The sequence below is a fragment of the Struthio camelus genome, chromosome 2 (genome assembly GCF_040807025.1).
Source record: "Struthio camelus isolate bStrCam1 chromosome 2, bStrCam1.hap1, whole genome shotgun sequence".
NCBI lineage: Eukaryota > Metazoa > Chordata > Aves > Struthioniformes > Struthionidae > Struthio > Struthio camelus.
The window spans coordinates 102714286-102739311 of NC_090943.1; the positions used below are offsets into that span (position 1 = coordinate 102714286).

Sequence of the window (25026 nt, forward strand, 5' to 3'; positions counted from 1 at the left end):
TCATCTGGCTTGCATAGCAGCCACCTGGTAAACACCATATGCAGATAACAACAAGATCACTAAGAAACACTCTAACAAGGAGAGATTAAAAATAATGCAATTTCAAATTACAGAAGCCTGCAAATTTTAACTTTGACCACCTTGTTCCATGCACCCTACCTGTCTCTCAGAAAAAACTGTTCCACCACAAACATCGGGCTTTCACTTCAGCAGCACAAAAACAGACTACAGGCTTTTAATATGCGTTTTCTACCCTAGGGTATACAGTCAACAGCTGTGCATAGGCAAATTAGTTCTGCACATGCAACAGATAGCACACGAAAATGCTGAAGTTCCTATTTAGGCAGTGACTTCTGAAAGTCTAGTCCTATGACTATCAACTCTACCTTCTGGCTCCCAGTGTAATAAAAATAGATTAGAGGGAGAACAACCGTAAAAAACTGAACAAAGGTTAAATCTGTGAGGCTGTTCCTAACTGTGTAAAGGGTTAAAATAAATATGAAGCATGAAGAGTATCTGTGGAAGGAAGGAAGGAAATATTGAGCATTATAATCTCCAACACAAACATGCTGATGCCTTTTGTTATGTTAACCGCTGTGTCACGTTTCTGTTTTTAAATCTGGCTTCCACTCTTCTTCCTCTGCAAAAGAAGACCCCAAATCCTTTTTTGCATTTCTGTGGAAATTCACTACATGTACAATGCTGCAAGTTAAAGAGAAAAAAAGAGAAACCTGGAACAAGATACTAGCACCTCTGCTTATCTTTAATGTTCTACTGGCACTCAATATGTGAGGTGACACTGATAAGCAACATCAGTTCTTAGCATTTTCTCTGAGCTTTGGAAAGATTTACCTTCTGCTGTCTCATCCAGTTTAAACATTCACTTGTGACACGTTTCGTGTACTCATCCCAGCCTGAGCCACTCTGAGAGGAGTAGCAACCACCACCTTTGGAGCTGGCCCTCCGGGCACGAGGGACACTAATGGCTTTATACAGGGCACGCATTTGCTCTTGAAGTTGAAGCAGCCTGTAAATTGAAGTAACCAGTTAGCTCCTATGAGGAAAACACCTAGAAAATACAGAAACTACGCAATTTTCATCTCCTACTGGACCACCAAGCATTCAAAAAGAAATGCTGAAAGCTTAAGCCATAGAAAACGATACTGGCTAAAATTTCATGAGGACAACCAATGCACGAAATTCCGTGTGAAATATTTTACTGCAAGGCCTTTCTCCATGTTAGCATACCCAAACCAAACAGGTTTAGTTCCACCTTATTGATCACTGTCACATCTTGCAACATCAGAGAATACGAGCACTTCAGAAACTGCAAATTTACATCTGGCACATTCCCTCCTCTAATCCTTCCCTGGCCATACCTTTTCTGATACATGTCACAGGGCTGGCCCATCTGCCTCATCTCTCTGATGAGCCCATCCAGGATGTCCATCTGGTCGTTTGCCTGTGCAAAACACTCTTCCAAATCTCTGTTCCCTCGGATCTGGACACCATCCCCGTATTTCAATTCCTAAAAGAAAGAGATGGAGATTAAATTAAATATTCTTTGTGTAAGCTTCAGCTTGGTTATATTAAGGGAGACGTTATAAAGAGTAATTATTTTGAAGAAGTGTGACAGCTTCCAACTATTAGGCAGTCGCTATGGTCTTTCATTGTCAGTTTTAGGTGGCAGAAGGCCAATTAACAAAGGATCCAGTTATTCTAAAGTCCTTATTATAAATAAAATACATGAGAGAATTATTAAAACATAATATAAACCAAATATTTCCATAAAGAATTAATATACTCTGATATCCCTTTTATTTATTGAAAAATGTGCACATACTTGCTCACAGCTGTTTTATTTCCCACTTGGTTGTAATTAGGTCTGTAATTGTAGTCTAATCATAGTTATACCCAAGTGTGTGGAACAACTTCAGTGCAAATGCTTGGAAAAGAAACAAATACTCTGTCCTAGCGAGGGTTTCTGGATATTGCTCCTGATTTCTGCAGAAGTTTTTCCGAGGCTCTAAGAGTCACAGTTGCTGCTCCTTCCATTCCAAAATACAGAACACACCCTTTCTGCCTGGAACCAGCTCTATTCCTAACCACATTTGCATCCCATCCTGTCAACCTAAAGTCTAGACAAATGCTTTGTGCTCCCTCTCCATGCAGCGGACCCAAATGTTCACGATGCTTTGAGCGCGAAAACAAGACTTTTTGATGTCAATCCCCACTCACACAGTCACGCTGAACCAAGCATAATCCAAGCATGATCTGCTTTTGCAAAGAAAATGTTGATGGGCCTCATTACTTCGTCCCTCAGAAAAAAAAAGCAAGCAATGCATGTTGTGGAACCAACATGGAACTAAACATTGCCTTCTTTTAACCTCACTGCAGTAATATTATTCCTTAACAAGAGATAGTATTTACTCTGGCATTGACTTTTATATAAACATGCTCACATGCGCTGCATCTCCAAAAAGGAAATAAACTGCTAACCACAGAGCTCATTCCTGAAGGACTTATGCGTCCACAGAGGGTCCAAAAATGTACATTAAATCATATCTACTGCAAAAACTGTGAATGGATTTTGGATCTCAACGGCCTCAATAGCAGGACACGCTCACTACCCTGCTCTTCCTTCGACTGCAGCAGGAACCAAGGACGTTCCGTATTTGCCAGGACTGAATCTAAAATCACTGTGTAACACAGCCACCAAACACAATGGGTTCATATTAGTGTAGCATTCAGCAAAGATGATCCCTATATATTTGAGATGAAACAGTCAAGCAGATTCTAATTTCCTTTCAAACACTTCCTTAGGAATCATTTGGTAGAATAAAATAAATGTATTCAAGGGTTTTTCTCTGATGGTTCAGGTTCATTATAGCTCAGAAAATGATGCTGATATTCTACAGGATACACTAACAGTATAAGTGGTCATAACATTATCAAGAACTGCTTACACTGACAGTGGCCTTGATCTAAAACTGAAAAATAAGATCCAGCAGAATGTGCTGGAAGTTTCGAGGGTGGTTTTTTTTTTTTTTTTTGCTAACTAAAAAGTCCCCCTTTTCTTAATCGGATGCATTTTAACCAGTCCTACTGAACACTGAGTGCTGACAGGAGAGGGAGACCTATGTAGGACTCGTGCTATTCCACTCCAGGGGTAAGCAGCACAATTCCCTTATACCAACAGTGAAAGGGGAGAAAGCAAAAGATGAACCAGGCACCACTGAGTACAGAAATAATGTAGCATTCATTCCCTCTAATATTCATAACCACTTTCAATAAGCGGAACAAAAAGCACTCACAGGTTGTACTATGAGTTCAGCTCTCATCAGGCAATCCGAACAGTTTTGCAAAAGTTCTTGAATGGTGTTCTGACGTCTGGAAACCGTACAGGTACCATTTTGACTGTTAGGGGAAAAAGAATACGATGAAGTAAATACAGACCAATCACACGTTTTAAAGAGGAGAAAACTGAAAACGGTGGTAGGGAAAAAAGTCAAGGTAGGTAGCGGGATCGTTATTGTTGATTTGCACATAATCTATTGCATCTATAACACCAGAACGTTGCTTTGTCAGCATATGCCCATCCTGGGATTCGGTCACCAAAACGTGCCACTGCTAGCTGAACATGGGTGAGGGGCTTCAAGCTAGCAATCGTTCCTAGCTGATGGGATCAGAGCTCCCAAGCAAGCTCAGACAGTTTCTAAACTGATGCACTTCCCAGTGAAACTAAAATAAACCACTACTAAGAGATGGTAAGAAACGCTGGAAAGACAATGGAAAAGAAAGAAACAGCGGGGAAAGATGCTTCCAAGCCTTGCCTGGTTTTTTAACTCCTTTGCTTGCAGTAGGTAACCTTTTCAAATACAAATCAGTGAAGGACCAAATCTTCAATATAACACTAACATCAAAAAGACTATCCATGCAAACCTGTCCAATTCAACAGAACCAACAACTCATTTGATTTCAGTGGAAGTCTTCCCACTGAGTTTAACAGATTCAGATGAGATTTAGCAATAAAAATTTTGGCAATGCAAAAAAGACTGGAAGAGCTGTCTCTGGCAAAAATCACTGCAGTGAAGAGAAACGCTCACTAACAAACTTCAAGAGCTCTTACGCAGCGTGTGTATGTTTGTGTTTCGGCAGTCTGCAGTCTTCCTATCAGCTTCCTGAACAAGCGTAAAGTGTTTCAGGAACTTTTTCAGCCTGCTCCTGTTAATGCCAGGGAATAAACCCTCAAAGACACAGAGACAGGACTGGAGATTCATTGGGTAACTTAAAACAAGCTGTACACACACAACTTCTGACTTGCACTGTGACTCTCCAGCTGCAAAAATGTTGCGCCCTACTGTGCTAAGCATCCCTCTGTACCTTGGAAACAGCTGAAAGAAAACAATTGTGAAAAATAAAATCTGGGTCTGTTTTTAAAGCCAGGCTTCCCATCAGCTTCCTCTTCTAAATCATTCGCTCTTAATAGACGTAGCTGTTGTCTTTGGATCTAGAACTATCTGACTGCATCTAAAATTTACATTAGTTACACCCACAACTATTACCATTAGCAAAACATAACAGAGAAGGGAAAGGAATCTTCCAAGTAACTTTCTCTTATCAGAATGTAAGAACAGCATTTTTTCTTCGGTTACTTTTTTAATTATCTCCCGATAACTTTAAATGCCCGATATCCATTAAAGCCAAAAGAACTATAGATGAGAACCAGCTCTCTACTGTAACAAATCAGTTTATCTTCATTGGCTTCAGTGGAACTTCACTGACCTGAGGAGACTGTCTTCACTTTTCACTGAGAGGAGGACTAAACAGTGGCTGTCACAGATAACACACTAAGAAATTGAGAAGAACTGAGCTGTTTTCAAATAAATTACTGAACTAATTTATAAGATAGAAAAAGTAGAATTACAAGTATTCTGTGTTCAGCTCTATGGTATTAGAATATCACATCCTGCATTACTGTCCAAATAATAAAAAAGTTGGCTGAAGACTGTTTAATAAAGATGCACAAAATTGACTCATTGACAAGAGCAAATAGGAGCAGTGGGAGACCAAAGAGCACTCTGCATTAGACTTTCAAATAAAGATCTAGAAGCTGCTTCTTTACAGTTCACAGGGACCTTCATAAAAAGAAAGCAGCAAATGTTAAAGGCCCTTATCTAGTAGATAAAGATATAATCAAAAATATAGGCAGAAGCTGGAGCAATATAAACTTAAATCAGAAAAGTTCAGCAATGAGGCTATCAGCACGTCAGATATCTTTTTTGTTGTTACATGTTAGTCTCTACCAAAATAATAAGATTGATACAAGGATAGTGGGCGAAAAGGTAATGGCCTGTTAAACGCAGCTGATGACACCGGGAGACCTAAAGACTTTCATCCCATCAGCCAACTAAAAATGGTGCTACACTGCATTACTGGGCACACCTAGAGAGCAGATGGCAGTACAGGAGCTGATGTGCAGTGGTACAGCTCCACTAAGTCAATGCGACTCAAAGACTTGACACCTGAAGAGGGTCTAGGTGCACAAATATACTCAAGATGGACATAAACCAATCTCCAAATTTAAAAATAAAAAAATGCAGCAAGACAAAACCTGAACATATATTGGCTGGCATATAAGATGGCATTAGCACAATCTGACACGAATGCAACCTAATACTTTTCATCCATGTCACAGGGAAGCATTTCATAAGCAGTTTCAAAAGCCTTCAGCTTTGGCATAATCCTCCTCTTACTGAAACCAACAGGCCTTTAATGGGAATGAGTAGATCAAAGCAGAAACTCCAACGCACAGTAAGCAGACATGCAGCCTTGAAGCAGAAGGAAACAATCAGACAAAGGAAATCCATATGTAATACATTGTCATAGAGGAGAAACACCACTGGACCAAAGAAACGTAATGCGTGATCACGGTAGGTGGCAAGGAATGTGCAGGCAAGGAAGAACTTGGATTTTCAAAGTACAGCCACGTAACCTGGACGCTATACACAGAAATACATTTATGTCCCTCAGAAAGACGCAGGACTCTTGACAATCCTCACCCGACACAGATTAACTGCATTACCATACAAGGCATTTTGTCAATGTCTCTTGCTTCATCTGGTTTTGTCTACATGAAACAGAATGAAGTGAGAGTAATGTTTGGTCATTATAATAACTACTGCTCTTCTGATGACATTTTTATTTCATTTTCTTTTTTTTTTTTTTAACTGTGGCAGTACCTAAAGCTCAATCTGTGAATATGATCTTGCTGCACTAAACACTGCAGACATGCACAGTAAAAATGCGGACGAGTTTTTCACTTGTTTGAAAGCATCCCTGTAAATACAGTGTATATTTATTTGCAAGCATCCTAGCTATCTGGGCAGAAAGGGAAAGAATGGGAGCTTCAGCCTTTTGGCAGGTCTTATAAAACAAGAGTGCATGGACTGTACTAATAAATATACAAATTTGCAAGGATTTGATGAATTGCTATACCGCTTTGCTTTTGTAAAGGCCACAGAATAGCACAGACGACTGAAAACGCCTGGACTGCTTCAGAACTTAACTACCTATTTGTACCTACAATTCAAAATTTTAGACTGCAACTTCTATTTTGAGTGTAAATTACAAATTTCAAAAAGACAGTATTAAAATGAATATATTATGAAACTGACTTTATTTTAATAGTCATTAACTATTAAAGAAACAAAGGAAAAGAAGAGAGGGTAGAGCTATTAAAGGAATAAAGGAAAAGAAGGGGGGTAGCACCTTTGTTTTAAAATTACCAGAATACATGAAAACACAGAAGAATCACTTTTAATTTGGGGAGAGCTGCAGATTTTAAAACGTAAACCCTGTATCTCCCCACCGCCAGAAGAGCACTAGGAAAGGCACAGGAGATTCAGGTTCTGGCCCCTGTACAGAAACCACCCTGCTTGCTCCATGTAAAACAACACATCTCTGCCTTGCTATGCTGAGCTCTTGCTCTCCCAGAGAAATAAGGGCACAGCCCAGAATTGCTGCTGCAACCGGGCTTTGTACAGAACGATCGTTTAGACAACATCTCCCTGCTGCAATACACCAACTGGGCTAAACCCAGTGAGTACTCTTACTGGTGAATCCTCAATTTCTGAACTAGGTTTGCACTTAACTGGTAAGCGATATCAGTGATCCTTGCAAAATCCACAGCTCTACAGAGAAACAAGAAATAACTATTCCTGCTTTCTGTAAGCCGGGCTCTCAAGGCCAGGCAATGAGTCATGAGAGTTGAGATAAGTATTCCAAACACAGTTGTTGCCTACTTCCCCAGAACGCGCTGGGGTGATTACTGCTGCCACTGACGTACTCAGGCAGTTAAAAAAGAGCTCTTAAATGACATTTTTGAATAAATTATATATCCTCTGCAAACACTTATCTTTCACCCTTACAAGTCCAGCTGAGTTGCTATTAATGCAGAACCCGAGCGGCGAGAGAGAAGGCTAGTTACGTTCTGCTTTTTCATTTGCCCAGCACTGCTACAGACAAGCATGCTCCCAGTGTACAGCAACGCGGCTCCGAGGCTTCTCTACTCCTGCCTCTGTTAGTATACATCAAGAGGTTGTCATATTACGTGGGGGACTGTTAGTGTCTAGAGAAGTAGGGTGAAGGAGCCACGCAGTAGGTCTGGCAGCTATGTGGAGCCTTCTAACAGCTCCACACTTCCTCAAAACTTTGAAAAGCACGAAAGGGGTCCTCTCGGCCCAAAGATCTGATTTGAGAGAGTACGCGCAGAAGAGTACTAATCCCTGTTGAGGTTTTTTCGCTGCTCCACAAAACATTTAGGCTTTTGAAAATTAAAAGCAAATTTTTTTCATTTAAAAAATTAAAGCAAGCTTTTACAAAGGTCTTTCTGCAAGCGCAAAGTATCCAGCAACTCCCATACCCCACAGCAAGTTTGAAGCTGAGTAAAACAATACCACCTCTTCTTTTTTTTTTTCTCCACCCACACAAACTTGTTTGAACAAGCCAGGGATTCATCAGGGGATTACCTGGTATGCCCAGGGTAAAGAAGTTAACAGAAAAACCTGAACTGGATTCTAAATTCCCAGCACAAAGACTGCATCCATCACAGGCTTAACCTCCTGCCTGCTGCCTGCTAGCTGTTTGTGCGCACCTGCAAATGGACACACATACACTCAAATCAAGTATCAGAAAATGGTTTTAACATATAGGTATATAGGCCAATTATGACAAATACAGATCCTCTGAAGAGAAACAGGCACAAGACGGCTGGCTAACTGCAATATTCGTAAGACTATAACCAGAAATTAAAATACTACAAAACAACTTTTTTCTCAGAGAAGGTGAATACAACTGTCAGAAAAACCAAAAACATCAAAATCAGGTTTTCCTTATATATATTACTGTATTAGTTAGTATTAATTTTGGCACAGTGCAGCCTGAGCAAGCTAGTCCTGTCTTCTAAGGACACACATAGCCTACGACATGATGACAGTACACCTCAAAAGATAGTTGTATCTTGCACAACCGGGCTCTTCATACTGATAGAAATACGTAAAAAAAGCCAATGGTGAAATCTTAAAACTACCGAGGCCAAGTACCATCAGTGGAACCAGGATTTCACAAGGAATCCTGCCACACCTTTCCCAAGAAAATTCCCACACTCTCGAGCAGGACATTTTCATCAGTGAGGTTGTAATATTAGTCACCAGAAGCAATGACACCATTTTAAAGGCAGTATTTGGTAACTATAGTAGGCCGAACAAATGTTTACATAGGCAGCACCCTCTCCAATTTCTAAGTCTGAAAGAGGAAGGAACTGAATCCAGACTCCAGCCTGGAAGGCAGATCAAGGAAATACACCTCCTTTTGAGAAGGCTCTCTTGAAATACAGTAAATTAGCCTTTCACTTAACAGAGGCTTTTCTTTTTTCAAAGACAGATAGCTTGAGATGGAAGAGATATCACAGATATATCTATAAAAAAGGTGAGTTAGGAAAGGTACAATTTTGTTTCCTTCCTATCTTGTTGCAGCATTACTGCTTGTTAAGACTTTGCTGACTCAAGGACAATACATGCTCTGCTAGCATGACAGGTATTTGGCAATTCAGACATATCCTTTACTCTCTGTCTTCTGGTATTTTCATTAGTCACTAGGCCACTTTTTATGTCCAGGATGCCACTGTGACAGAGAAGCTTAAAGGGAATGACATTGTTACACCAGCCCTATTACTACTCATCTTGGCCAGGACCCTGCAGCCACTGCAAAGCTGATGGGAAGGGCAAAAAAGCAAAGTTGGAGAAAGCTTGAAAAATGCAGAATATGCCCTGTCTTTGTCTCCTCTTTCACAGTGTATCTATGTTTTATCGCTCCACAGCCAAGACATCAATAAATATTTGACTGATGAATTGGCAGTTTTGGAGCGTGTGACTCACCGTCAAGCTGTGTATCTGTACTCAGGGCCAAGTCGTTCCCAAGCCAGAAGAAACTGGGAATGCTGTAAAAGCACCTTGCGGAGCCCTAAGGGTAGGGAGCGTCTTACATTGCTCTGTGAGCAATGCAATACTCAGCACAGACTTGTTTGGCAGAATACGCCCCAAAAGTTACAAGACCAGACCCTAAGTCAAATCCTACCGCATTTAAAATTAAGGCATAGTAATTTTCCCCATTTAAAAAAGAAGCATCAGTCTTGTGAGTTCACTAACTGTCACTAAAATTTGGCACAAAAGATATCAGGCTGAATGCAATTATTCAAACTAATTCAGTGGTTATGGTCCTGATCCTGCAAACCCAACATGCACAGGATTTAGGCAATTTTCCGCACAGAGCACATGTGCAAAATCAGGCAAATCTGATTTTTTCTCTATCTGGCAACAAAACCCTCGTTTTGTTTTCTGGAACACATTCTAATTAAAATCAGCACCAATTAAAAATAAATCTATGCAACTCAATAAGGTGCAAACACATACAACGTTTTGCAAATAGTTATGCAAAGCCTTTTGAATAGTCAAATATAAAATATATATTAAATAAAAATATATATAAAAATACATTTACATATAGAATATATATAAAATGTATATGTATGTATTTCAATCTTATTAACAGGGGTCTTTAGTTCCATGCAGAGACCTCCCAGTAAAGTCAAGAGGCACTTTGATTGCAAAACCTGTGCCAGATAAGCCTTTTCAAAAAGGAGACAGAAATAACTGCATGCTGTTGATACAAAGTTGTTAGCCTCTTGATCAAGCCTGTCCCTTCCATTCCTGCTTCCCCATCACTGAAAGCTAAAGAAAGAACCAAATGAACTATGGACTTGTTTAAAATACGTAACAAAAGCCAAAGAATGCTAAATTAAAGGCAGGTACTTCTCCTCCAGCCTAAGTCAGGAGTAATAGGGAAGTTACTCCAGTGAAGTCGATGTAGTTGAACCAGAGCAAAGCTTGTGAAAGAGAAAATGGTCAGAGAGTAGCATGTCCTGCCACTAATTTTTCATGTCTGCCTCCCACGATCATTAAGGGCGCTTGCAATGGAGCACCACTAGCAAAATAGGTCTGCAAAAATGCAATACAGCTACTGCATTCTGGAATCTCAGGATGTGCAACCTTCCCTGGTAAAGCACTGGATTCTACTAATTGTACAGCAATAAACAGGCATTCTCATGTTACTGGAATAGTACATATACACGTTTATAGCAGAAATTAATTATAACTAGCATACCTATGTATACACCAAACCAAAAGGCAAATGAAGAACTTAAACTAAGCACCGGACAAAGTAATAAACAAAAAATAGGCAGAATGTGAACTTGTCTTCCATTGCGGGGTTCTCTGATAACAGGTCCGAAGCACCGAAACAGAGCTCTAGGTGACGGCTAGGGAAATCTCGCTTCTCAACGGCCATTCGTAGATATGTTTCACCAAGCTTACACGTTGTCACCTGCTGCTTATTGCACGTGCTTGATTCCTGTAACAACTTTCTGCAACCTAATCAAGATGTTCTAACAGTAAAACTGAGGCTTAGATTCTAACCCAAGCCACCTCACAGCCCTTCTGATTCAGTTCCTCCGTCTGTGGCATCGATAATTAGACCAGCAGCTTCAACAGAGCCATTCCTCGTGCACCAAAGCGTAACCAACAGCAGCAGGGTTCAGTACGGGTGGCTTATCATACACTGGGACTGTTTTCTTCACCCATCACAACTGAAGATCCTGTCAACCCCAGGGCAAAGGGATTAACGGAAAAGTCTTCATCACCGCCGTACTTATTTTTCAGACATTCGGAGCAAAGTCTCCACCCGAATTAACGTGCGCAGGTTTCCGGTACCCTGGGAAGCCATTAGAGCAGGTGTTCCCCGAGCAGGCCTCCCGGCGCGCACCCTCTCCGTGAGACCTCGGCTGTGCTAGCCGCAGCATGCGAATCAGAAAGTTAAGAGGGGGCGGAGGAGGGAAAGCAGCCTGCGGTGTGCCTGGGAGCACGTTTTTGCTCCTCGGCCACCAAGGATCCGGGGTGGCTGCATGAAAGACCCCGGCCTTAAGCCTTCATGCTTGGCACAGGCCAGAAACGCACGCGAGAACCAGACATAAACCAGGACCCCAGCGGGCAGGGGGGCCGCAAACGGCGTCACGCCGCGAGGATTTGCTGGCCGGACCCCTCACGGCGGCGCCCGGCCGCTGGGGCGCCATTTCGGGCCGCCGCGCCCCGCCCCACGGGGGCGCCATTTCGGGCCGCCGCGCAGCGGGCAGTGTCGTCGTCTCCCCCCACCCCGAGACAGGCCGGCCCCTGCGGTCCCTCCCGCTCTGCCCGGGCCCCGGCGCCGCCGTCGGGGCTCGGCGGCACCTACCCGTATGCGTCCGAGGCGTAGTCGCCCCCGTAGGTCTTCTGCTGGTAGTAGTAGGCCTTGTGGGTGTGCGTGGTGCCCCCGCCGCTGCCGCCGCCCCCCGCCACATGGGAGCTCATCTCGTAGCGCAAGTCAGTGCCGGAGTCGGCCCGCGCCATCCTGCCCAAGGTGTTGAGCCGCGGGTGCGACCCGCCGTTCATGCTCATGTCGGCCGAGGGCCCGGGGCCGCCGCAGCCCGCGCAGACAGGGGGTGCTGAGGGAGCTTATGGGGGGGAGGGAGGGACGCACACCCCCACCCCGAACCCGATGAGGGCAAAGCGGGCAGCGCTGCGCCCCGCGCAGAAGCGCGGCCCCGAGGAGGCAGCAAAAGTGCGCGGCGAAAGGCAGGGCAGGGGCAGGCGCGGCCGGGGGTCCCCTCGGCGGCGGCGGCGCCGCCGCTCCTGCGGCGGCGGAGGAGGAGGAGGAGGAGGAGGAGGGCGGCGGGGGCTGCTGGTGGTGGCGGCGGCGGTGCGGGGAGCGCGGAGGTCCGGTGCCGTGCCGTCCCCTGCCCGCCGGCACAGGAAAGGCGAAGCCACACCTTTCGGCGTCGGTTTTAAACGGCGAGGCTGGGCGGGGAGCCGCCGCCGCCTCCACGGGCGGCCCCGGTCCGCCCGCAACACCTTCCCGCGGCCCGCGCAGCCCCGTGGGCAGACGCCGCACCGCCGAGCGGGGCCCCGGCGCGAAACCAGACCTCCCTCTTCCCCGCCGGGAGAGGAGAGCGCCTGCCTGATGACCCAGCTTTCTCAACTTTTTTTTTGGATCTGTGGGCTTCCCTCACAGTTTGCCCGTGCGGGAAAGCTCCCTGCGTGGGGAGCGTCCTTGACACGAAGCGACGGCGCGAGCGCAGCTTTCGGGGGCCTTCGGCGGTTTCGCCCCGGCCCCCCGAGGCCTGGAAACGAAAAAGCCGGGCAGGTGCACCTCCAGCGTACCCAGCCCGCGCAGGGCGGCCTCCCGTCCAGAACGGCCTCCTAGGGCTCCACGAGCCCTTTCGGGCTCAGAAGAGACAGCAGTGGTTGAATCAACGCGGTGACATCAAGGACGGGGCTGGTGCGCCATCGGCACCCCTCTCCAAAATCCTGTGCGTCCCAGGGCCGAAATGCTTGTTGGGGAAGCAGTGCATCTGTTTCCTCCGTTCAAAAATACGCCAAGTCCTGTATTTGGGCATGCTTTTGATTTTCCAAGCCCAATTCATTTCTAAGGCAGTACTGCAATTTCGGAGTCAGTCAGAACGTTTGAATTGTGTAACATGCTGACTGCATTTGTGCGTGTGAAGGACAGTATCCAGAGACAGGTGTTTAAACGGACTTTTTCACTCAATTTTTTTTTTTGGTGCCTATGTTCTGGTGCTCTGAAAATTAAGCTTTAATCTTAAAAAAAGAAGTTGTTTTAACACATTTGTGTGTGCAAGGTGTCAGCAAAGGCAGTTTGTCATCAATACCCAGCAATTCCTTCACTCGCAGCCATTGACTATTGCATCAATATCAGTTTGGAACAATTTCACAACTATGTTTAACTGCACTTCCTCAGCTCTTCTGGCCGCTTGTCCATGATGTCAGAAGAGAAAGAAAAGATGGCCAGATTCAAAGTTAAGTAGCAGTCATTCATGAATACCCCTGCCAAGTTTTTCTGAAATAATCCCAAGGCATTCATCCGAAAGCGCAGTGCAACCCAGCAGTCATGCTCTGTGACAATGTATGAGCCATAAACTTCGTAAACGTGTTGGAGATCACTAGCAGCTCACACCGTCCGTAAATTCTTCGGCCCATTTCCGCCTTTCCTGCACTGATCGTTTTCCTGATATTTTAGACCTGAGAGATATGCCAAAGATCAGTAAATAAAAATAACCCTGACACACTAAAGGACAAGACTTCCAGGACTATTCAACAGAAAACTGAATGAGAGCAATTCCACTGAAACTGGTGGAGTACCATGATACAAATTATGGGAGAACCTGGCCTGCTGCTGGAGGTGGTGGCCACAGCATAGCAGAAGTATAAAAGCTGTCCCAGTCACACATGGAGTTCCTTAATCCCAAAAGGCATGCCAAAGGCACAGCCTGGAGCCATATAGAACACTACCAAGAGGCAGAACGCAAGTTGGCTATTACCTGTGAAGTCATACAGTGACTTCTCTATTGTAATATATATTCTACAGTATATATAGCATGCATCATTATATGTCTCTGTGTGTGTACATATATATACACATACATACATAAATGTGTGTGTAGAGTTGGGGTACTTTTTTGAGTAGAGATTGTATCTGCACAATTTGATGATTTGACATTATATGCCAAGTCATTAGGGAGCAGAATAGAAAAGTAGTAAGCATGAGTAAGAAAAGCAAAGACATACTCCTAATGCTACAGGGAAGGAAGTAAAGAGTAGGAAACAAGTACAGACGTGGAGTGTGAGGGAGATGCAGAATGAGGGGAGCTTGAACTTTATGCCTTAATATGCCAGTCTAAAATATTTGACATATAAACGTAGATCACTATGTTATTGCCACCAGTGTACCCAAAAGTCGGATTTTTCAAACAGTGATGCATCAAAGCTGGCAGTCATAATTAGACATACAAACATGAAGCATTTTTTTCCAGTAGGTCACTTGGAGAGTTGTCCTTTTATGTATGTGTGTATCTGGAAGTATCACACTGATTTGAGGTTCTTGCTGTGTTTTAGAACCACCTCCAATCAGCCCCACCTTTCAGCTCAGATTAGTGTGCCAGCTCTGTGAGACACTCCATTATTTATAATGGAGACAGCATGTGTGTGATACACCCAGAGGACTAAATGAGTCACTGTTACCTGGACACGTAGAAAATGTGCTTAAATAGCAAATAGGCTAGATTCTGCTGGTCCTAGTTGCACCATTAGCCTCTCTGAAGTTAACTGACGAGGATAAGACTGAATTCCTACTGAAAATAGCTCAGTGCACCTATCTGAGCTATATTCACACATAAGCAAATACAAATATTTTTATTTGCTGAAGCAAAATAAAAGGATGCTACCTGAGTAGAATCAGTTATCTTGTAGCAACGTCAAGTCACATGGGCATTGATTAAAATTCTACTTATTTTGAGAAAATATCAGTGTCAGAACTGGAAAATATTACTTAAACCTTGCTGTACTACTTTTGGAAAGGACCGGTCCTGAAGTGCTTAGGGTTCTATGTGTCTTAACTTTCTTTGATTTCCAAGAGTTTCTGAGAGCAAATGTCCTGTAAACTCAACATAAACCTCAGTATTTCAATTTTCTCCCTAAGATTACTCCATGCAGAAGACAATAAAATGCAGTAGTTTTGAGTTTCTTGTTCATCTCCCTTAGCGTGAAGGTGAGGTTCTGCCTCTTTAACACATGGAGCCATAAAAGCTATCTGGATCCCAGGAGACCCTCTTTAAGCGAGTTGCAGTCTGAAAAAGGTATAATAGGTTCCTCCTGGTTCCTTAAGCCAACTCAGAACCAAGGTCCCTTCTACTGCCCTATATCCTAAGTCACCTCCTTTGGAATTGCATATACCAAGAGGATATTAGCAGAAAGTAATTCCAAGGATCCAAAGGGGGCACAAAGTTGTAGCTAAATTCTCATTTAGAGAAAAGACAGAAGCTTATTTATATTTCAGCTAGACATAATCTCTCTCGTTAGGTTTTATGAGCAATTCATTCCCGACCCCAAATGGCATATCCAAAAGCTCTATTTTGGGCTTGGACTATTGGCTAGAGGGTCTTTAATTATTCCTGGAACCACCTGATATAAATACAGCAAGCTAAGCTTGTCCCTGTCTATATCAGGCAGACATCTATATTTTATCTTATAAACTGAATTCCTAAGGCACGCTGAAATTCTCCTCAGCGGCTTGCTAATGAACAACTTTTAGCGTAGCTGCCATCCCCTCCTATTTCACATGCCATCTTCTGAGCTTAATTCATGACACCCTCTCTTTAATATCGTCCTTGTGCGGAGAAGAACCAAATAAATTTGAAAGAGTTGAAACAAGTCGATAACCAAAGATGATCTGACGTTGAAGGCACAAATCTGAACATGATCTGGTAACTGATTTTCATTATTGTTGCTTAGGAAAAATCAGATTGAGAATTCCAAACAGTGAGTGAGTCATCAAGGTAAAAGAGAATGTGGCCTCTGTATATTGAACTCCTACAGTTTTGGGTAGTAAGGACGAGTCTGAACGTGCAAGCCAGGGATCTGGCTGTGTATCTTGCTAGCATGACTGCTGTGTGCAATGGCTGCCTGAGAAGTGACAGCTTAGATTGAATGGCGGCACCTACGGAATCCACGTTTCTTAGGAAGTAAAGGTCAGTCGCTGGAATTTCCACTTTCTCATTTCACTCATGCTGAACTGAAAAAAAAAAAAACAATTAACACTTGCTTATTCTTGAAAATTCCTAAGTCTGGAGTCTGAGCTCTGCTCTTAATGGAAGGGAGGCTTGCCAACTGGTACCAGTAGCAACACTGCTACAGTGACTGCAGAGATGGTCTGAGATGTCATTAATAACAAATCTAGAGGGCTCAGACAATTTACTCATGGAATATCTCTGTCATGGTGAAGCTATATCTTAAAAACACTCAACTGGTGTCTAATTGTGGGAAATGTACAATCCCCTGCAGCACAAACGACTTCAAAATATAGATACGCCCCAATGAGGGTTTGGAGGGGCTGGAGAGGCAGGGAATAACGGGCACAGAGCTTTCAGTGCAAGCCTGTGACTAGGCAAGCCCTGGACTGCCCACCAAGAACTGTCATTCCTGGATCCTATTATAACATGCTCATTTTAGACAGTCACTGGAGTATTACGGTATCAGTTTCTAGCTGAGTAAAAAAGTCTTTATAGTCAAGGGGAAAATGCATCCTAGGACTGCCCAAGTCCTTCTATACAAGGCAAAAGTAAAGGGTGTGGTGAAGGATGTGTGAGCCTTGTCAGACCTGACTGACTACTCAGACAAAAAATGTCAGAAAGCCTCCCTGTTTTGCTTCAGGTGGAGGAGACCAACACATGACATCCTTTGCCCACCGTGTTCCCACCATGATGAACAGTGTACGCACAGTTTTTGTACACAGCTTTTGATTTCGTGTTACCGCAAGCAGAGCAACCTGACAGTGATAGTACAAGGCCAAATATTTAATCTTACGTTATTTTCTGTACCTTCAAAAATTCACTTCACAATTCTGTTTCATGAACACCTGGTTAAATATGCTGAAGGTTGAGAAGTTAACATATTGAAAAATATTTAATAGTGCTGAGAGCAATACAAGGCTGTTTCTGACTTGCTATTTTATAGTAGTGGGACACAAATCTTTTCAACCACATGACATGCAAGTAATATGCATTCATGTGTATACATGAATTATTTTAATAAAGGCGTGAACTCTTGGCAGCACACATCCCTGCTCATTGAATTATTCAGATAGTTTCATATTTGGTGTTAGATTCTACAGTGCAGCCAAGCCATGTGTAGTGCGAGATGAGAAATGGGACAGTGCAAGCTCTCCAGGGATCTTTACACTTGCTTGACACTGGGGCTGCTCTGTTTTACACCCAGCTACCTGTGGGCCCATGTGGATAGGGGACATGATGATTTTATTGACACCCACCCCTTTCTTCTTCCGGTTATGGCCTCCTTCTTGGAAATAGAAATGAAGGGTCAATTGAGAGTTGCTACAGTGGCCTTTGTAGACACCCAGGGTTTCCCGTCATTAGCATGAGTCTTCCTTTAGCAAGGTTGCGCATTAGTGCAGATGCTTGTCATCACAACATGGGTCACAGCATTGGCTTGGGGCACTGATAGCCTTATTAAAATGTTACCACCATAATTACAAATATATTTGAACTTGTAAGAGGGAATACCAGATCAGAACAGTTATAAAGGTCTTGAGTATCTTTATGAATTTAATGGAGAAAAAGTAGAACTTTTTAAACAGATGTGCGTGCACATACACCCCATGCTGAACTTCTGTGGTGTAAAATGACTGCAGGCTGTGCAGGACAATGGAGAATTGGATCTAATATATACAAAAGAATAGCAATTAACTCACTTTGTGTTAGTTCTTGCAAACAGACCTGTCATTTCATGTTCAATTTATGGATCATACCACAGCTATTTTGATAACAAACAGGGAAGATAAAGATGTAGTTCTTTGCTGTGCCAGAAACTCTCCTTTTCCCAATTGAGGAGTGGAAGCGTCATCCTCACAGGAGCATTTTGTTCTCCAAAACCCCAGGGCTGTGGAGGGCAATTTATCTACTAGAAGAATTGGAAACATCTTTAGCAAGATTCCCACTCTACAAACTGCAGATGTTATCACAGCATTGCACGCTCCAGCCGTGCTTGCTTGTGTACCCAACCAGCAAGATCTCCCCACACCGAAGAAACCTCTGGCAACTTGCTGAGGGCAGCTTTAAGAATTGTTTTGTGCTGAAAAAGCCTTTTCAAATGGCTAATATTTGACTATAAAGTTTTTCAGGATTCATTTTTATTGTGATCATGCAACAGGGACTTTTGTTACTATGAAGTCTGTACTACGAATGAGCAAAAAAAGAGGCAGGCTTCCCCATGCCCCCCGCACATAACTCCTTAACAGGTAAGTCCAGAGGTGAGAGGTTGACCCCAGCCTTTCTATTCCATACAGCTGAGTCGTGTTGAACAGAAATGCAAGAGTGAGAAGCTTTTACCTATTACAAGCTTGTTCTCCTCCATGTAAAAGCACAATCCTTACTATAACCCATTTAAAACTTGAATACTTGTTGTTAAGTGGGACCAGAACACTACAAGACAGTCACTGGGTGTCATGAAACATCTGTGATGACAGCCACTCTCAAGAGGTGAAAATGTAAATGTGGAAGGGTTGCCCTGTCTGGACCAAATTCCAGTGCTGCCTAAACTTCACTCAGACTTGCAATGAAGTATTTTCCTCCTTCCTAGTCCTCAGTTACTGTTACAGTGTTGCTGCTCCATGTTCAAGAGCTGGTGTGCTCCACTTCTTTCTCCCAAACACCTGCACAAACCTTGTAGTTCAAATAGCGAAGTTGATTTCATTTGGTTTTCTGCCTTCTCATTCTCTGCCCAATGTAATTATAAAAGTCTGATAAAGAGACCAAGAATTAGAGCCCTAATCTGATACAAGATGATAAAGAAGCTACTTTGCATTAATGTTTTCTCCCCTGATCTCCTTGTGATTTAGATGTGTCTGTGGGTATCTGCAATATCTTCTCTATGTGAGTAGGACTGAGTCAGACATGTAGGAAATAAAATTATTATTTTAATTTCCTCTTCTCTTTGTTCAAACTCACTTTTCTATTAGGAGAAATTGAATACCTTCAGGACACAGCAGGCTGTTTCCATAAAAATGTTAATCTCTTGCATGGTTAGCAGCATAAGTGGCAGGGCCAATATCAATAAGGAGCCTGGTGGGAAACAAGGGAAAAAAGAATTGTTTCATGTTAACCTTGTTGTCACAGCTCTGAGACCTTATTCTGGCATTGAGGGGATGACAGCTCTCTTCAGTTTTATTTTCTCTTATGTGTAGCTTCCTAGGAAATCTCCTGCAAATGACTTTGTAGAGAACAAGATCATCTTACTGTAACAATGTCTCACTGTGCTCCAGTCTCAGTGAACTAAATGTTCTAAAGCATTCCTTAAAACAAACCTATAAACAGATACTGGAAGATCATACTATGTGGAACAGCTTTAACACAGTATATACATAATTTTCTTGTTCAAACATAAGTCATTATAATTTCCCTTAATGTAACTAGACATTTCACTTGTCCATGCCACTTTGTTGAAAGTTTACGTTAAGTCTAGTACTGCCAAATGCATGAAAAAAATATATCCTTTTTTCCAGGGCAGTATCTAGCCAAGCCCCTGAAAAATGCAAGTTTGGTCTGCAGGAAAGCGATAAAATAACAGTAATGAACTGGGCTGCTGTTTGTAACACTGTACTTCTTTGTACCTTTGTAGCTATCACACTCCATTGATTCAGATAAGAACAAGAGAAACCATCCACCGGCTCTCCTGGGAGAGGGAGGAGCACTCAGAGCTCGCTTCACCTGCATCTCTGCTGGGCAACAGGTATTTGGGTGGAAGCAATGAACCCTGCAACTGAGGGGCACTCCTGTGCAGCAGCGCTGGGCGGAAGGAGGAAGGGTCTATTACTGACATGTAACAGCCAATATCTGGGTCAGATAGGTTTTGCTATAATGTTTTGTCTGCTTCCTCTAACTAGGCCATAAGATTTCAGGACTTTCATTTTATGTGCGAGCGCTTACTGGTACTGTGAAGGTCCCACTATAACTGGGACCATACTAGGCCTTCTAGGTGTTGAATAATTTAAGGAATAAAGTTTCCCTTCCCAGTTGTAAAAAGAAATTGCAGAATCATTCAGGTTGGAAGGGACCTCAGGAGGTCTCTAATCTGAAGTCATGCTCAAAGCAGGGTCAGTTATGACACTAAACCATGTTGCTCAGGGCTTTGTCCAGTTGGATCTTGAAAACCTGCAAGGATAGAGACTACGCAACCTCCCTGGGCAACCTGCTCCACTGCTTGACTGTTCCCACGGGTAAAAGTTTCTCCTTATATCCAGTCAGACTCTCTCTTGTTTCAATTTATGCCCCTTGTCTCTTGTCCTCCCATCATGCACCACGATGAAAAGCTTGGCTCCAATAACCTCCTCATAGGCGTTAGCAAGCTGCTGTTAGGTCCCCCTGAAGCCATCTCTTCTCCAGACTGAACAAGCCCTGCTCTCTCGGCCTCTCCTCATAGGGCAGGTGCTCCGGCTCCTGACCATCTTGAGGGCCCTGCACTGGATTTACTCAGGTATATCAACATGTTTCTTGCATTTGGGCCCAAAATTGGATGCAGCACTCTAGATGGGATCTAACAAATACTGTGTAGAGGGAGATAATCACTTCCCTCAATCTACTGGCTCTGCTCCTGTTGTTACAGCTCAGGACACTGTTAACTTTCCTTGCTGCCAGGATACGCTGCTGGCTTGTTTAGCCTACTGTCCACCAGCAGCCCGCAAGTCCTTTTCTGCGGAGCTGATCCCCAGCCTGCACTAATGCAAGGAGCTATTCTATCCCAGGTACAGGACTTTGTTTTTGTCCTTGCTGAATTTCATGTGGTTCCTGTTGGCCCATTCCTCCAGCCTGCCTAGGTGGCTGTGACTGGCAGCCCTGTCCTCGAGCTTGTCAACTGCTTCCCCCAATCGGGTGTCAGCTGTGACCTTGATGAGAGTTCATTCTGACATGACAACCACTGCTCTTCCCTTATCATAGAAGGCAATCATGCTGAAGCAGGGGAAATTCCCACTTGGTATAAGGGAACATAAATTTGCCACAAGGGTAAACAGTGGAGCAGGTACCCAGAGGGTAGAGTCTCCACCTTGTAGATTTCCAAAACCTGACTGGGGAAGGCTCCGAGCAACCTGCTCTACCTGGACCTGCTTTGAGCAGGGAGTGAACCAGAGACGTCTGGAGGTCTCACGCTGCCTACATAATCAGTGACTCTATGATTTACTGTTGCTAAGTCCATGTTGGCTATTTCCAGTCACCTTCTTCTCAACCATGGAACAAAGCTTTCACAGTCAGCACTGTACCTCAGAAAGGTTTGATACCTGCACAAATACACCAAATCTGCCATGGAACTCTGTTTATTCCAAAGGGTATAAATCAATTTCTTCATTATTTAGTAGCATACATAATTTCTGGCAGACTCAGTGGAGACATTGATACTTCTGCCTTTTGGATGGAGGAAGATAATACTTGCTTGGACAAAGATTTTTTTTTTTTTAATTTAATTATTTTTGCTGTTGCTTTTAAGAGAAGCTGAAGGCGTCAGCATTGTTAAGCATGGTTTTTGTAATAAAATAAGGGATATAGAGGTGTCCAAACGTTAGTGATTTTTACAGTCAAGAACATCAGAGCTGGTCACAATTTTCCTATTAAGAGTACCGATGAAATATTTTCCACCAACCTCCCCTGTATTTTGGCATCTCTGAGGGATCAAATAAGATCCCTGCTGGCTAAACTAACATTAGAAATGTAACAGGAACAAAAATGTTAAATTCTTAGGAATAAATAGAAAGCAAACTGTTTTACAGTTCATGTATAATTCATGTTCATTGTTTACAACAATACATTGTAAAACTATCAAGTATCATCCTTAGGATACATCTACACTGTCACTGAGGTTCACTCTCTGTTTCATTCCTGGGCCCCTGAATGTCCATACTGCATATATGCTGGTTTGCCCCCAGGCTCCTGCCCAGAGAAAGTCAACTAGTCCCCTCCTAGAGGGCACAAAATTCCCAGGTCCCAGCTGCACGGACGCGAGACATCACCCCTTGGTAGGGGAAATTCTTCTTCCCTGGGTGGTCAGGGTTGGCTTCCCAAACAGACCACGCATTGCATAGGTTCACTCTTAGTTTCTTGCCATACTAAGATATTCATTTGGTTACATCGTTTCGTCTAGAGTACCTGAGCGGTTTTGTAAAACGGGAGTTGGAAGGCTCTTCTAGGGGAAGCTGTTAGAACAGCTGCAGAATAAACAGCACTGAATGATAGAAATCTTTGACTGCTGAGGAAGGGGGCAAAACATAGCTGCAAGGAAGTGATTGAAGAAGCCTACAGTTGTGCCATGACCTTTTCATGTTTTTAAGGGAGAATATATGTTTATTTTCTGGCTAGATAACCACCCACTGCAAGCAGACCTACATGTAGTTGCAGTATTCCAGAAGCAGCCTGCAAAGCAGACAGTAATTCACAGTCAGGGGTTGACTGCCCAGCTGTGGGATTGTCCAGGACTGCAGCATAGTTAGAAGTCCGTGAGTTAGCTCTAATCAGACATAAATAGCAGTGAAACTTCAGCAGCACAAACTTAGTGCGGGCTGATGACCAGACTACACGGCAAAGCCTCAGGCAGGCTTGGGCAGCTACATGCTGATATTGCATTGCTGTAGTTATATTGCCATTATTACCTGAGCCGGATACATTAAAAGAAGCTCCACAGAGTCCACCTGTGTTGCAGTTACACCTTCATTTGCAGTGTGAACATTTGCAGTGTGACAGATGAAAATCAGTGTAATGATTCATATCATCCTCCATCCTTCCTGCATCCTCTTCCTCCCCACTCTGTGTAAGGATCTTGCTTCCCCTCTGTGGATATAGCCACTGGAGTGAGGTTGTGAAGAGTATTGTAACTCTATATTGCCTTGTGTAGGTGCAGAGCTAGCCTTGAGGGTATTAAGTGAAATAGTAGTTCATAATTCTAGCAACAGCACATCACCAAGAATGCTAGTAATACTGGCACATTTGTGTAGGCTGTCTGTCTGTCTTTTAATCACTACACCAACTAACTTTGCTCTGAGCCAATTTTGTGGGTAAGAATACTGTTTCCTCTGGAATCCTCATGTCACTAAGAACAGGGATCATTCCTATAGTAGTGGTAGGAGATTTCCCTACAATCCTCTCTCACAAAACCTTATTTCCATAACATTCATGGGACACTGGGTCCTTCACGCCGAGAAACGCTGGACCATTGCTTCACTTCTGTGAGAGGCCTGGAGGATGCCCTGACTTAAGCCTATCGTATGTACAGAGACTTCAGTACTGCAGGCAGAATTACTTATAAATAAATATAAATAAATACACAAAAAGTCAGATCCCCATCACTTTTATATTCTCCATTGCTACAATGTCCTTTCTAGTTTCAGAAGTCTTCAAGAAGATCAGGTTTTGCCTGCCAAAGGGGTTGATGGATTCCATATCTAGTACTATACATTTAATGCATAATAATAATAAAAGAGTTGTGCTCCACAATGACAACAATTCATTCATTCTTTCTTTGGTCTGCATTATCTTCCCCTTTTTTCCTTCTTTCTGCAGACTTTGACAGATTTCCACAGCTTGGTCCACTATGCACCAAGGGACTGAAAAATCCATTTCTGTGTAACTTTCATTTTAATGGGAATAGCCTATAGCGGTGCTTGTTGTAACATGCATTGTATCATTTTTGCACCAGCAACAAGTTTTTATCTAGCACATAGAATTTATTCAAAAGGTATTACTTCTGCTGGGACTAGAGGCATGAATGAGTCACATCTGTTTAATACTTACGAAGTGCCCTGCCCCAAGGAGTGCCTCTCTTTTTCTTCCCTCCCTGTCTCACGCTCGCTCTCTTGCTCTCTCAAGCCTTAATTGTCTTTAGTTATAACGCTTTTGAGAAATCACCCTGAAAATTATGACTCCTGTTAATTAGACCTGAACTCTGGTCAGAAGAATAGGGATAGTTTCATAATTGTTATTTTAGTTTAAAAGACTAGGATTCCCTGACCACAGGAAGTTCAAAGGCCTAGCAGCAAAAGAAGATAACCTTCATCCTCGGGAAACACCAGCTTCACCTGGGATTCAACAGATTTATGACCTGAGCTTTGCTTTAATTACATTTAGGGTGGGGCGTCTCACACTGATAAACAAGAGGGTGTCTAAGGTTTGCCACAACACAACATATGTAGGCATACGCATCATGGCAATATGCATTCAGCACATTTTAGAATCTGTTTTCCCTGAAGCTATCTCCCCTAAAAGAGTACATGTTGCCCCATATAACGCCTTTGGACAAATTTTAAGCTGAAGTGAGGTTACATCATCTAGACAGGCAAAAGGGAGGGCTAAATGTAATGGTATTTACAAATCTACAAACCCGGAAGTCATTCAAATCTGCAACATTTAAGAAAATAAAAGGGAACTTTATTATATAGACTATTTGATCTATATAAAAGAAGACAAAGCATACTAATAATGTAAGTCAACAAGGGAACAATAACTGTAGGACAGTGCTCTAAAACCCCCTTTGGCAGAATTCCCATTGACTTTAGGGGGACCAAATTCTCACCCACAGATTTTTCTTAAGAGAAAAATATCTGCTTCCTCAGGTAAAAGTAATTTCAAATGAAAATGCTTTCTACAGAAGCATAAGGTTCTTGTATATTGAACACCTTTTGTAGATTGAATATATATGTATATTGAACACCGATTGAACACCAAGAGTGTATTTAGTGTTGTATAAACAAGCACAACACAGCCTTTGCCTGAAGGTCACCCTAGTCTAGTCAAAATACAGCTAGAACAGA

General features: G+C 43.0%; 1 protein-coding gene across 3 annotated transcripts in view; it reads right to left on the reverse strand.

The window, feature by feature from the left end:
• Positions 1 to 12541, reverse strand: part of DSP (desmoplakin) — a 39785-nt gene extending 27244 nt beyond the window's left edge. For all 3 annotated transcript variants that reach the window (XM_068931901.1, XM_068931900.1, XM_068931899.1), the window contains exons 1-4: positions 11845 to 12541; positions 3315 to 3417; positions 1380 to 1528; positions 853 to 1027 (exon numbers count right to left, since the gene is read on the reverse strand). In XM_068931901.1, coding sequence (XP_068788002.1) covers positions 853 to 1027; positions 1380 to 1528; positions 3315 to 3417; positions 11845 to 12047 — 630 coding nt within the window. In that variant the 5' untranslated portion in view covers positions 12048 to 12541. The remainder of the gene's footprint in view (positions 1 to 852; positions 1028 to 1379; positions 1529 to 3314; positions 3418 to 11844) is intronic.
• Positions 12542 to 25026: the final 12485 nt, after the last annotated feature.